This window comes from Crotalus tigris, unplaced genomic scaffold, assembly GCF_016545835.1.
Source record: "Crotalus tigris isolate CLP2741 ecotype Arizona unplaced genomic scaffold, ASM1654583v1 scf7180000024167.7108832, whole genome shotgun sequence".
Taxonomy (NCBI): domain Eukaryota; kingdom Metazoa; phylum Chordata; class Lepidosauria; order Squamata; family Viperidae; genus Crotalus; species Crotalus tigris.
In genome coordinates this window covers 697,312-711,681 of record NW_024100417.1, presented here as the reverse complement: position 1 = coordinate 711,681, position 14,370 = coordinate 697,312, and the positions used below count along the sequence as shown (strand labels likewise).

Here is a 14,370-nt window from a genome sequence, read left to right as displayed (position 1 = left end):
TTGCTAATCACAGCCCTCCTATGATTTCGGCACACAGATGGTGAATAACTCTCATACAAGCAGTGTTATGCTGTCATCTTGCCCCTTTTGTGGTGAAATGCAACATTTCTTCTACAATATATCTGGTGTCATTACTCTCCCTTGAAGGCATGTCATTAGCAGTTCACAGCTTATATAGTATCCTAACAATATTTCAAACAAGTATCTTAAATCAGGAAGCAATGGGAAGATGGCAAAAAAAAAATGTCACTGTCTCTATATTGTTAAATATAATCAGTTTTCACAGATGTCCTTTCAGGGATCAGTCTGGGATATCTAGGGCAAAGATTAACATTTTAACATACTGTCTTACTACTTTAAAACATTAATTCTTACATGTTTTGCTCTCCAGGACTCTTTGCACTTTTAAAAATTATGGAAGACCCTAAAAGAGCTTTTGTCTGTATATTAAACATTTATTAAAAAGTAAAACCAATGCATTCATAAAATATTTATCGAGTTATGTAAAAATAAAACACTATTAAACTGACTACCGGTAGATATTAACGTAACTGTTTTTCATTAAAAAAAACCTAATATTTTTAACAAAAAAAGAGAAAAGTTATATTTATTTATTATTTGCAGATGACTTTAATATCTGACAAATAATTTTTGCAGACTCCTGAGAGGGTCTCGGGGGACTACACTTTAAGAAACACTAAAAAAGAAAGAGTGCTTGAGAGAGGAAAAAAATGGTTCTTGTTAGTCTTTTTCTTCCCCTCTTTAGGCACGTTGTCACAAAGTCACAACCTACGAGTTCTCAGCGATGCTACACAGAGGAAGGTAGACAAAGAGCGGGTTCAAATTTAGCTGAGTTATTCGAAGGACCACCAGGCGGCTGAAGTTTCAGTGATTTTCAGGCGGCGCGGCAGGAGCTCTGCTTCAGTTCAAGTGTTCAGAACCAATGAACACTCTAAGGCAAAACGCACTCAACATCCGGCTGATCGCTTCGAACAAATTATCCAGGCCAAAAAAAAAAAATGTCTATGGAGATTCTCAGTTATCCAGGTCATAGTTATCCCCAAGGTGCTTGTTCACGAGGCAACTGGACTTTGTTTTTTCTTTGAAGACGTTTCGCTTCTCATCCAAGAAGCTTGTGAGCTGAAGAAGCTTCTTGGGTGAGAAGCGAAACGTCTTCAAAGAAAATACAAGAAAAACTCCAGTAGCCTCGTGAAAAAGCACCTTAGGCAAAAAAATAAAAATAAAAAAAAATGGGTGTCCCCTCGGCTTCTTATATCCTGGGAGCCCGCTTCCGCTGGAGTGTTTTACGTCTCCACTCCAGTGGAAGCGGGCTCCCAGGAGTCAGTCCTGACCGCGAGGAGCTTCCGAGATCAGCCAGACTTGTGCGAACGAGGGACGAGGTCAAGTCGCCAGACTTGATTTTGTCACAAGCGAAGGGGAACTTTGCAGGGGGAACTGGGGCGCCAGGCAAATCATTTTGCAGCACGTTGCTCTGTAGTTTCAGTCTGCAAAAGAGGACATTAAAAAAAAATCACTTTCATTCAAAAAAATAAATGTTCGTTGGAATACTAAGGCCAAACACAAGTCAAATACATTAGAAGATACGAAGTATACATTTTTCTCTTTGGAGGACAGACGCGGGAAAATGCAGATACTGCAGGGATTGTTTTCTTTCTTTCTTTCTTTCTTTCTTTCTTTCTTTCTTTCTTTCTTTCTTTCGAGAGTTCGCAATCCACCCGGGGGCGGGATCTATAGGGAAGGATAAGACGAGAACGAGATTGCTCTTCCTTTTCAGCTGAGTAAATATAGCAGAAAGATCCCATGGTCGAGCTCGCTCCTGCGAGACAGCGATACACACAATCTTCCGGTTCTCTTCGCAAGAGGATGGAAATGCGATAGTGTTACCCTCGTTTCGTGTTCCGATTTGCCATTCGCCTTTCTAACTGTTTTTGTCTCTACGTAGGAGGCCGGGCCAAGCCAGCTCCTCCATGCGATAGGGCGTTTGTTTTGGGAGATGTGATGACGCGAAAGCGTCTGGACAAGTGACCGCAGAAGAGCACTTCCTGGTTGGATGCGGGCGGGGGGAATGGCTGACATCCCTGTAAATCCTGGGATTACTCCCGCCGGACCGAGAATGGGACCCGGTCCGGCTGAAGGCGCGGACGCTCTTTTCGTAGCACTGAGCGCTGGTTTCACGGTGCTCAGCCACCCGCTGCTCTACGTGAAGCTTCTGGTGCAGGTGCGGTTTGGGGGCAATCCTCCAATGCAGGTTTCGAAGGGCAGAAGATGGCTTGTTAGGTGTGTGGGAACCTGTGGAGTGGAGTAGCAGCCCTAATAGTTCAGGGGCGACCGCTGAGGTGCGAGACGCCCCACGAAGACAGTTCTTGGGGGATGCTTAACTCTTTGTTCCTGGGGTCTGTGGGTGATTTGTTATGAAGGGCACCTCTTTGTGAAAGAGGTGCCGATTTCCCTACAGTTCCTCTTTGGTGCTTTCACAGATACCATAAGGAATTTGGCTCCTTAGACTAGTTGCTTCTAAAAAGTCTTTTAAAAAAAATTGGCAGCTTTAAGTTGGGTGGACTTTGGGGGAGCATTAATCTTGGGAGGGTTAAAAGAGGAGTTCACAGATCCTAACAGATCTGTTACTGTAATTTGATGTGGGTGGGTGAATGATACGAAGTAATTTGCCATGGCTTTCTTCTGGTGTTTTATTGCCACTTTTACCTTGAGCCCTGAGATTTACTGTAGCAGTGTGATCCTTTTGTTTTTGATTAAGTACTTCAAATAACAATGAGATAATAGCAATAGGCATCCCTGCCTTTGGAACTGTAGAGAAGATGCTTTTCTACTGGTGGTTCTTCTCAAGCATATTTATTAATGTGTTTTGGTTCAGAAATATTTAATTCAATGCAAACAATAGAATTACAATGTGTGTGGTGTTCTTTTTTCCGAATTGTCTGGACTTGAGTATATCATTTAGCAAAAAGAAAAAAAACACAAAAGAATTACCAGTACTTTGGGCCTATAAATAAAGTGTGTGTGTGTGCATACATGCATGCACACCAGGCTAGAAACTGGGAAACCATGAGTTCTTTCTCTGCCTTAGACATGAATCTAACCAGATGACTTTGGGCCAATCACTCTCTCAGCCCTGGGAAGATAGCCATGGTAAACCACAAGAAAACTACAGGGACTAGTCCACACAATCACTAGGAGTCAATTTGAAATTAAAAAACAAATGAATAGAGTAGGAGTTGAGAGTAACAAGGAGTGACCCCTATCTGAGCTATAAAGCTATGGATAAAGTTCACTGGGTGGAGATACTTGTAAAGAAACTGGTGTTACTTTTTTCCATTTTTTTTTAGGTTGGACATGAGCCCCTACCTCCAACTATTGGGAGAAATTTACTGGGGAGGAAAGTATTTTACTTCCCTGGATTTTTTACATATGGTGAGCATATCCTAATAAATACATACATTTGTCTGTAGGTCTAATGAGAATAATGTAACCAAGTCAAATAATTATATGATTGAACTCTTAAATAATACTATTTTATAATAATTTTGAAGACTTGTTTTAATGAAACAGTTTTTCTTATAAACATAAAAAAGGCATATTTAGGGGATCAAATTTACTTTCATGTTAGCTAAATTTTAGTTTTGCAAGTATAATAGTAAGCAATTGCAGCATTATAACATATTAGGGCATTTTTCTTCTTTCTCCAACCATCTGAAGTTTTTAAGTATCTTAAACTCTATAAAATTCCTTTCAAAATTTTTGCAGATAATAATCTAATCCTTTTGGGTGGAAAGAGACAACATAGCTAAGCACGAGTTAAAGGAATCTTCATACTGTGACCTAACACTATAAAATCCAATGTAATTCTTAAAATCACAGTTGAAATAATAGTTGAAAAAGGTTTTCTTATACTTTTTACCATCTTAGTGTCAGTGAATAGTTTAAATCCTAGCATGCATTATTATATATCCAGTCATCTGAATGTTAGGGATTTTGCAGAATCATGTTGAAATAACTTCAGTGTAATTTATTATCTCTAGCCAGGCATATTGTGGAAGTGGATGGGAAAATGGGTCTTTTCCGTGGTCTTTCTCCTCGTATTATCACTAGCGTTTTATCTACCATAAACCGAGAACAAATGAAGAAGGTACAGTATGTCACATATTTGTTCTCTAATCTCTTTGTGCTGAAAAGGCTACTTGTGAGGCCAAATAGTGTAATTACTGTCCAGGCCAACACTTTCTCACAGCTGAAGTTTCAGCTTCTGCATTTGCCTTGTTGGATTTTGGAAGGTTTGAAATTCAAAAACAGCAGCAGCAACAACAATAGCAACAACCTTTCTTGTTGTACAATAAAGCTGTTTCTTCCAACTAGAAGTAGTGAAATATTTTTAAAACCTGAGGTGTTGAACTTGAGAAGCAGTGGCAGTAGCTGAACTCACAGAGGAACCCCTCAAAATATATTATTGGGTTTTGTTTTTAATGGTGTGAACTATTTCCTGAGTTCTCCAGCATTTTATGCCACAATTGCATACTAATAGACTATATTTCTTATTAAGGCACCATCAAGTTACTTTAGAACTATCTGAAAGTCTTTAACCTTGCAAGAATAATAAAGTGCTGGTCCTTTCTTAATGATCTTTTATTTCCTGTGAAGGTCTGTTAGTTTGACAATTCTTGGCCTGTTTTTGACAGTGGGACTGCTAATTTCACTTTTTGAATCTTTAATGACACATCCTCATTAAGAATGGGAGATGGATTAGTCCAGGGGTATCAAACTGCCGGCCCGTAGGCTGGTTAGATCATACAGAATCCGCACCCACCCCAGCTCCGGCAATGCAAAAAAAGTTGTGATATGTCATGACACATCACCTGACACAGCGAGTTTGACACCTGTGGATTAGTCTGTCTCTTGCCAAGACAATTTAGCCACCATCCACACCTACTTGCAAAGCTCCAAAACTTCAGTACTGTCTCATTCAACTGCAGATTATTGTATCCCTCCATTCTGTGCATTGCTTAGGAGATAAATTCTTCCATCTTTTTTCAACCAAGATGTAGGCGTGTCCATGCTGTGATTCATGAGCAAGAAGCATCAGCATGTTTTTGAGTTGAACATTTTCAGAACAGGCAGAAACCTATGTTTCCATTACCCTGTTAATGTAGAATGGTGTAACTCAAGAGAAGGAAGGAAAGCAAAGTTGAATGATTCTCTTGGTTAAAGTCCTGACTCCATACTACAGGTAATCCTCGACTTACAACTGGTCATTTAAGAAAAGTTTGAAAGTGCAATGGCCTCAGAAAGGATGCTTGGAGGGGAGAGGAAATCCTGTAGTGACAACAGAAATGAAGCTTGGATCTTTGGGATTTAAGTTTTTTTTTTCTGCAGCCCACACATTAGTTCCATTACTTGTATGGAGGGGAGGGAAAATACTGCAATGGGTTGCAGAAAGATCCTTCTTTGGCAGGCAACTCTTTTAGTCTGTCTGCTTAACAGCCAGTGTGATTGCTTAACAACCGCAACTGGGAGAGCCTGGATTGTAGTCTCTGAACGTCATGTAGGTTTCTCTGCTTCCCTCAACATCTGAGATTCCAGTCATAATTGTGGTCATAGGTGAGGGCTTTCTGTATATTGGATTATCTTAGTCCTGGTACTGGTTTCAACAAAATTCAGGTACAATAAAATAATCACCCCCACATAGGTTCCAATACCTTGGAGGAGAATAAGGTACAGATGTGATAACTTCTCCTCTCCTCAAGTCTTAAGAGTATCACTGTTAGAAAGATGTCACACATCAAATACTATATATTTATCATAACCAGGTCTCTTGAGTATTGGTTTACTTTCTCTTTTATACCTCAGGCCTTCCCTCTAGAAGATCTGGAGCATGTTTCCAATAAAGATGATATGAAAACATCTCTCAGGAAAGTGACAAAAGAGGTGAAACTTTAAAGCAAATTCTCATTGCTTAAATATTTTTTTATTTGGAAAGATTATATATTTTAACAAATAATTTAAGAAGTTCAATATGAATATTTTATCCCCAAATCTTCTCTTTTCCAGTATGATTAATTTGAAAAAATTATCAGAACCTTATGAGGTGGGAAAGATTATGTAAATAGTGTAAAATTAAGGATGCTAAGATTTCTCTTACTAAACTATTCTAATGCTAAATATTAAAAATGCTAATATGTTTTCCTCTAATTATTTTTAATAGATGTAAACTTGAGATTACTAAAAGTGGGACCAATATTTTAGCATTCAGGAAGTTTAAAAATGAACTAACACTTTAAAATATTCCTGTAATGCACAGATCAAAACTAAAATATTTCTCAAACTTAATATAGTTTGATTCCTTTTTTCTCTTTCAACTTATCCCATCATATGTTTGCTGCCTGGGTACTTTGGGGTTCACTTTGTCACCTTTGTCACCTTTGCAGTCTCTTTTTACTGGTAGTCCTGAAGTTATGATCATTCATTTAATGACCATTCAAACTTACAGTGCTGAATAAATAGTACTTATGCTCAGTCCCCAAGGTTACAGCCATTGCAATGCTCCTCCTAGCATGTTATCAAAATTCAGGCACTTGGCAGTTCATTCCCTCATTTGCACTTCCCGCTAAGGGGATGCTTCAACTCCCCCAACCCACTTGTTTCCCCCTCCCCTTATTCAGCAGCCCCAGCCACTCTGTGCTCCATGCCCAGCTAACGTCTGCCTTGCTACTCCTGCTGCTAATCCAAGCACTCCCAGGCTGCTGCTGGCTGCATAAAGTCATGTGCAGCCATTTCCTTGTGTGAAACCTCGAGAAGAAGGCTCATGCGGCCATTACCTGCCTCACAAAGGGCCAGGCCAGGCATACTGCATCAGCAGTGAAAACAAGACAATGGCAAAGGACACCTGGATGGTGGAGTGCAGAGTAGCACTCTGAGTGCAGAAAGCCAAGGCCAGCTGGGACTGGGTTGGGATTTTCTGGGGCAGCTGGGGCTGAGCCAGGCAGGAGCAGCTGGGGCTTCCTGGACAGCTCTAGCTTTGCATTGTGCTGCTGGCCTGAGCTGGGGAATGATTGGTGGAATTTGGCAAAAGGGAGTGCTGGGATTGCCCTTACAAAGCAACTTGGCACTAAGCGCCACATGACATCAAGCTTTATGACCATATTGATTAGCAATGTAAATTCAGGTCCTGGTTACCATCATAATTCAAGGACTATCTGTATCTGAATAATATACAATATATGGCAATCCTTTAGAGCAATAGCATAAGACATAGAGAATGACTTAGAGTAGCAGAGAAAGTATATTACTATATTCCGTGTAATCCAGCAAATACTTTTTTCAAATAAGAAACTAAGATAATTAAAATAACAAGTTTCTCATTATGATGTACTGGTTGTGAGATGATTTGCTTAAGGTAAAAAAGTGCTCTGTTTTCATATTTTATCAGACTTGCCATGAGATGACGATGCAATGTGTATCCCGAATTATTTCTCATCCACTTCATGGTGAGTTATGGAATCTGCTCTTGTCAAGTCCCATCTCCATTTAAACATTCATTTTGTGGTCTTTTCCCTATAAAATTATAAATTTTTTAATTAAAATTTATTTTATTTAAGTAAGTATTTTCACATTTTCTCTCTTTACTATGACCAATTTTCAATTGATTTTGAGCTAAATCAGTGGTTATCTGTCATGGATAGTGGTGTGCAAAATGTTTCAATCTGAAACATTGTATTCAACCTCAGCATAAATTATTTGGACATGAAATGATTTAGACTACCTCTCCTTTTCAGAAGGGTCTATCCTGAGATGGGATCACATCTGATGAAGTCCCATGAGGTGTTTTGGCATCAGAATCTTTTGCCCTGAGAAGGTTTTGCACACCTTTGGTTATCTTGTCCATATATTACCATAGTTACCTCATAAGATGACACCCTACCCCACCACACTAATCAGCTATAATTGAGTAGAACTGAAAACAAAGGAATTGGCAGGACATACAAATAACTAGATTTTTTTTTCAAAAAGTGTATATGCCTTGAAGATTAGTCCAAAAAAGGTCTTTTTTGCCTGATATATTTGTTTTTAAAACTTTGCTTTCTCTTCTTCCCTTCTCTGTCCACTTAACTTCCACCTTCCTGGTGCTATTCCCCTTCCCTTCTTCTTCATATCCCTTCTGGTGTGTGAGTTTGTAGGCATGTGTGTGAAAGGAGTTTGAGTGTGTAATGGTTTTATATGCAGCTGGGAAACTTACCGATCAAGTGTCCTGCTTTACAGACAATACTATAATAACTTGTTAAAATTTGTTGAAAAATGTAGGCATTTCACAGGATTTTTGTCTGTTGGTATATATTTTGTTCCTATCTATTTTTCCTGTGGTAAAATATCCTTAAATTCAGAGTCATCTTCGTATCTATAAATATTATATTTGTAATATTAAAAGAAGTAAGACTCTGAATTCCAGGTCTCTGGGAATACAGGCCGTTGTTACTACTTTTGCAGATAATTGTTTTAAGTTCCCAATAATCATCTGATAGATCTCTGTGGGAAGAAAATTCTGAATTCCAGAGACCTGTAGAATATTTCAGTTGAAACTCCTTTTGCTATTATGAATCAGTCAATTTTGGGATATTTTCTCAATATAAAGATATGTAAGTGAACTACTTCTATATTCATATCTCTTGTTTTTTTCTTCTGAAGTAATATCTATGCGCTGTATGGTCCAGTTCGTAGGACGAGAAGTAAAGTACAGGTGAGATCTTCTTAAGATTTTATAGCTCAATCTGAGAATAATAACAAGGAGATTTATAGTATTGCACTGGCTAGTAGTAATAAAAATATTTGATCAATATCAATAATTATTTCTAAGAAATATATATGTTTCTTTTCCTGTTGTTGAAGAATACTGGCAGCAATGCTGTAACTTACTTTGGCTGAAGAGGTGTAAGAGAGCACTTCAACCCAGATCTAATGGTTTTCCTTTGTCAACAGCAATATTATTAGCTCAGTCAAGACAATTTGGAAAGAAGAAGGACTCTTGGGATTCTTTGTGTAAGTAAGTCTTTCTGTAACTTAAGTAACTTGCTATATTGTTATTGAGGATCACGTCTCACACCACTGAGAAGAATCAGCTCTTGTTCAGAACAGTCAGCTTTCCTTAACTGTTATAATTCAGTTCAAAGTTCAGAATTGTTTATTAAAAGTGTATTACGTGTGCTAATACCTTCTGGCATTATATAAAAAAGAGAAAGAGATAATACTTGACAATTTCTTGTTTCTCATGGTCAGTCACAATTCAGGTTTCACATAAAAATAACAATCTCTCATAAAATAATTGGACTTGGGACTTTCCCCTTCATAAAGTTCCTGGATATATTTTTGAAGAATTGCAAAACCTGTTCAAGCGCAATGAATTATTAGAACTGATTCAAACTGGGAGATTATTAATCTGTTTCTGCAGTTACATTTTAATCAGGGCTAAATTTAACTTTTTTACTTAATGATATAGCATATAAATCAGTAAAGATTTTTTGAATTCGAAAATAGACATCACTATATAAATAAGGAATACGGTCAAACTATACATTTCCTGGTCACCTGTTAAGATTTGCATCTCATATGATTGGCTTTTTCTTAAGATTCTAAAAAAAACTCTTAAGAGATTCTACTTTAAATTTTCTGAATGGCCCAAATCCTTTCTCTTAGAACAGAAAAATATTAAAATATTGTATAATACAATATTATAATATTATATTATAAAATGAAGTGAGAGATCCGGGTTGTTGTAGAGCTTAAGGCCCAAAGCCAGTTGGGTGGCCTTGGGCTAATCGCTCTCTCTCAGTTCTTGGAAGGAGGCAATGCAAACCACTTCCAAAATCTTTCAAACAGAAATGAGCAACTTTTAAATAGTACATTGGTAGCTTTCTTCCAATAATCAAATGAAACCAGAGCAAAATAGTACCTAGAACCAAGACAAATATTAGATATTTAATTTATAAGGAATTACAGTATTAAAAGACGACATTGTTCACTTCCTTAATAACTCCCCTTCTATTCATTTCCTATCACATTATCAGTGTTGGAAAGTCTTTTGAGAGAATGTAAATACTCAGGAACATACCAACCTAAATGGTAATATGCTGTATATTCCATAAAAACTAGGGCATTTTATCCTGCAAACAGTTTGCATACCTGGAAGCTAATTTCCCAGGAATTTTTTTCTGGAAAGATGAAAGGCATAAAGAAGATAATAATCTACCGTATATCATGGCTAGTGAGTTTTTACATTGGTAGAATGCAATATGAAAAAGGGTCTTTTCATCCACTGTATCCTGCCTGGCACAAAGTAGCCAGCAAAGGGGTAACATCTAAAGTGTACGTACTAGTATTAGCAGTTAATTAGAAAATAGGGTATGGCTTTCAAAAAGTATGGACTCTTGGATGGTTGGGTTAATAAAATGTTTCTGTTGCAGTTAAATATAGGCACATACATAATTAGTGACTGTAGTATCCTATAGATATAGATATGATACTAAATAGCTCTCACTCACCCTCATTGCTTTCTGCATTCACTAAGTTATTTACTATTGCTGAATTAATTAGTACGTTCATATTTATGATTAGTTTTCCAAGGCATGTTGTTGTATATCAGATTTCTTTGTCTCTGTGCATTAACATTTGGCCTGGAGTTCATTCTTTTCTTTCCTCAATGTGCATTAGAGCATTTATGGAATTCTAAGATCTTGTATCTTTCATTTTCTTACTACATGCCTTGGGATTTGATTTAGTCCCTAAGCTCTCTCTAGTTTTTTGGGTTTTTTTGTATTCCAAATACAAATTTCATGTGTATAATCTTTAAGACTTTACTATTATTGTTCTCCAAATTGTATGAGGCTGATTTAAGAATATTTTTATTTAATATTTCCTCTTATTCTTTTCCCTCAGAGGTTTAGTTCCTCATGTCCTAGGTGACCTTATTTTTCTGTGGTGTTGCAACCTTCTGGCTCATTTTATCAACACTTATGCTGTGGATGACAATGTGAGTGATGACTTTCCTAATCTTATTGAGCTCCAAATTTTTTTCCCCAAAGATGCAATGTGCTGTAGTGAGTAAGACCTCAGGCTGCTCCCAGCTAAGGTGCATGTTCATACCTCAGCCATGAAAATGCATTTTGAAGCAGTCATACATCCTCAGTCCAATCCACCTCATATGTGTGTGATGGTTGTGAAGATAAATAAACATCAACATGTATGCTTCCATCCAAGCCTGGGAGAAAGGGATATAAATCTAATAAATAATTCATGATGATATCGAACAAGAAACTGGATTGGAAGAAATCATAATTTCACTAGCTTGAGTATTATTGTACAATAGTCATTTCCTTTTGGCCATTCTTTTTTTTTTTTTTTTTTAATGCTGGCAGCTTTCCCATATTCACTTACTGTTGTTTTTTTTACAGGAAGTAAACTAAGTCTAAGGAAAAACAAAATCTATTTAACATTGAAAGCTATTTCCTAACTAATAATAAAATTTGGTACTTCTGGATATTGATAGGATTCAAATATTAAATGACTAAATTTTATTATACTCAAGTAGGGTCTTCTTCTAATTGATCTCTTAACTTTTTCCCTAATAAAATTATAGATGCATTGGTTTTTTTCACCTCTTATGAGCCTGAAATGATGCCATTCCTTCTGAGAGTCAGTTACTGATGAGGTTGCTAAGGCAGTGGTTCTCAACCTTTCTAATGCCGCGACCCCATAATACAGTTCCCCATGTTGTGGTGACCCCCAACCACTTATACATCACCGGGTGCCAGGGGCGTGGCCAAAGAAAAGGGGAAAAAAAATGGCGGACAGCCTTGTTTGGCGACCCCCGTTAAATGGTCGTTCGACCCCAAATGGAGTCCCGACCTACAAGTTGAGAACCACTGTGCTAAGGCTTCTGCCATAATCTTTGCACATTCCCTAGGATTTATTGTCAAGTGTTTTCCTGTGTTCATTTAACATGTGTGTTGCTGTGGACTCCAAGATACCTTGGATTTGGATTATTGTTGTTTTTTCTTACAGTTCAACCAAGCTTCTGTCATTCGGAGCTACACTAAGTTTGTGATGGGGGTATGTAAGATTTGTGCCTTTTAAAATGTGTATAGCTGTATGTTCCTGATCCATTGCTCCTGTCGCTCCTCTCTTCCTAATATCTTGGGAGTGCAGTTTCCAGCCCCATTCTTTGAATTGGGGAAAAAACAGAAGTCTTGGCAGCACTTTTCCAACTAACAAATTTTATTAAAAGGCATAAGCTTTTGTGAGCTGTAGTTCACTTCATCAGATGGTTGAGTGACTTGATATACATATAATGAGATATTGGAAAAGAGAGAGAGAGGAAAAGAGGTTGATTACGCAGATGAAGGTTTAGATGTGAGACAGATTACAAATCCCTCATCAATTGATAATTGTAATATGTAAAAAAACACCATTGTGTGGAGCTCTTTTGAGGCAGCTTGAAAACCTTTTGATCTGTGTGAGTTCAGCAACCTCAGAAAGCCCCATCAAACACAAATGGTTACAGGAGGCCAAGCCTTTTCCTTTCAGGCCTCTGGTTGGATGGTTCAGTTCCATGTGATTGGAGATCTGACAATGTAGAAATTGACTTCTGTCCCACTCCCCTGCTACCTTATCCAGCCCTGTTAGTCTAGATATCAGGTCCCATTGCTGAGCAAGCAGATGGGGAGTAGCTCCATGTAATTGGAGTTCTGGTATTAAAAAGAGTCAGCTCCCCACACGTGCTTCTCTCCTTACCCTTACAAGGCCTAGCTGTCTGGAGATGGCAGATCCCAGCTCTGCCTGCGTCATAAATCACACCATAAATGAGATATCAATGATCATTTGCATGGCAGGCTTTATAAAAAAATGGAAAACACTAACCCTGGAATAACTAAAGGCAATATCAGTTTCCATCTCAATTGGTGGGAATAAGACAAAAGCAACATCATGATGGCCTATCTTTTCAGAAAAGTTAGCAAGAAATCTTTGTGCTGCAATTAATGGGAACTGAAGATATATTTCCAGATGTAGATATCAACCGAAAAGTGTAGCTGCAATACTAAGTATTGATAATTCTTTTAAGTGCAGGCTTTTTTTAATTTACAATTGTTTCTGTGATCTGCTGAGTTGGTTATATGTATATTACTGCATTAATATTTAACCCAATTCTGGTAAAAATAGTTTATAGCTGGTCCTTTCCAATTTCTTCTGTACAAAGCCTTCTTCTACCTCGTTTGTGTGTGTGTGTGTGTGTGTGTGTGTGTGTGTGTGTGTGTGTGTGTTTTGCTTAACAGTGAAGAATAGAAGGAATGCTTCAGATATTTCTTTGTTACAGATTGCGGTGAGCATGTTGACATACCCTTTTCTTCTTGTGGGTGATCTCATGGCAGTGAACAACTGTGGGTACGTGATTTTAATCCCCATCCTTCCATCCAGCAAATACAGCTTAATCTCTCCAGTGAAAATTTAGTGGGCAGATAAAAGACTTTAACTCTTGTATGAATACCGGTAAAGAAAACCAGCATTACTTTCCTGTCTTCTTTGTCAAGAAAGAAAACAGAACTAAAGAGAGAGAGAGAATAGACTTTATATTATACGGATATATTTGGAATCAATGAAGGAAGAAAATAACTGGTTGTAATGTGTCTGGTTTGTGTTTAGGGAAAACATTATTTTTTTCAACTATATGCATTTTTAGTTTAATAAACATAAAGCATATAGACTTTCTTTGCAAATATATTTCAAATTTATAAACTGTCAGGTATCAAATGACAGAAAATTTGATGAAGAATTTCTTATCCTATCAATTTGTGCAAAACCTAACTACAGAATGCACAAGTAATATATTTTGCAGATAACTTCCTTTCTTTTTTATAATTTATTTTAGAAGTGCAGTCAGAAAAAAGATAAAGGAAGAATAAAAATAAGAAAAGAGAAAAAGGAAAAATTAATAGAAAGGGAATTTACAGGCCTTATAAAATCAGCTATAATATTTCAAAATTACATGATATAAATCTGCCTGCTTCAGATCAATGTAAAATACTTAGTATTTTAGGTCAGTGTTAAAATTAGTCAATATCAAACTTTAGTCAGTATATAATAATTGACAACTGTATCCAGCATGAGTCAAATTATAAAATAACAGATTGAGATTTTAAAAATTGAAATTTCTGCCTAAATCCAGAAAATGAGTTGGTTATATATATCTAGCAGATTGTAGAAACATCTTATGTTAGGAAAAGCACAAGCCAGTTTCTTTCTAAGGCAAAAACATGCTTTCTTCTGCAGCAAACATACCTGTTGCCACATATGCCT

General features: G+C 37.3%; 1 protein-coding gene and 1 long non-coding RNA gene across 4 annotated transcripts in view; one reads left to right on the top strand and one right to left on the bottom strand.

Annotated features, from left to right (window-relative positions):
- Window positions 1–1,957: 1,957 nt before the first annotated feature.
- The window catches only part of MTCH1 (mitochondrial carrier 1), a 15,330-nt gene continuing 2,917 nt past the window's right edge, over window positions 1,958–14,370 (top strand). The window contains exons 1-10 of the mRNA XM_039323175.1: window positions 1,958–2,239; window positions 3,366–3,450; window positions 4,059–4,165; window positions 5,881–5,958; window positions 7,460–7,517; window positions 8,713–8,764; window positions 9,004–9,063; window positions 10,957–11,050; window positions 12,082–12,129; window positions 13,391–13,458. Coding sequence (XP_039179109.1) covers window positions 2,072–2,239; window positions 3,366–3,450; window positions 4,059–4,165; window positions 5,881–5,958; window positions 7,460–7,517; window positions 8,713–8,764; window positions 9,004–9,063; window positions 10,957–11,050; window positions 12,082–12,129; window positions 13,391–13,458 — 818 coding nt within the window. The 5' untranslated portion in view covers window positions 1,958–2,071. The remainder of the gene's footprint in view (window positions 2,240–3,365; window positions 3,451–4,058; window positions 4,166–5,880; window positions 5,959–7,459; window positions 7,518–8,712; window positions 8,765–9,003; window positions 9,064–10,956; window positions 11,051–12,081; window positions 12,130–13,390; window positions 13,459–14,370) is intronic.
- Window positions 7,460–14,370, bottom strand: part of LOC120298935 — a 26,298-nt gene continuing 19,387 nt past the window's right edge. Inside the window, exons 3-4 of one of the 3 annotated variants that reach the window (XR_005554275.1) lie at window positions 11,164–11,278; window positions 7,482–7,584 (exon numbers count right to left, since the gene is read on the bottom strand). This is a non-coding gene — a long non-coding RNA (uncharacterized LOC120298935). Of the gene's footprint in view, window positions 7,585–11,061; window positions 11,279–14,370 lie in introns of those variants that run through there. The other 2 variants (XR_005554274.1, XR_005554273.1) reach the window with 2 other exon arrangements.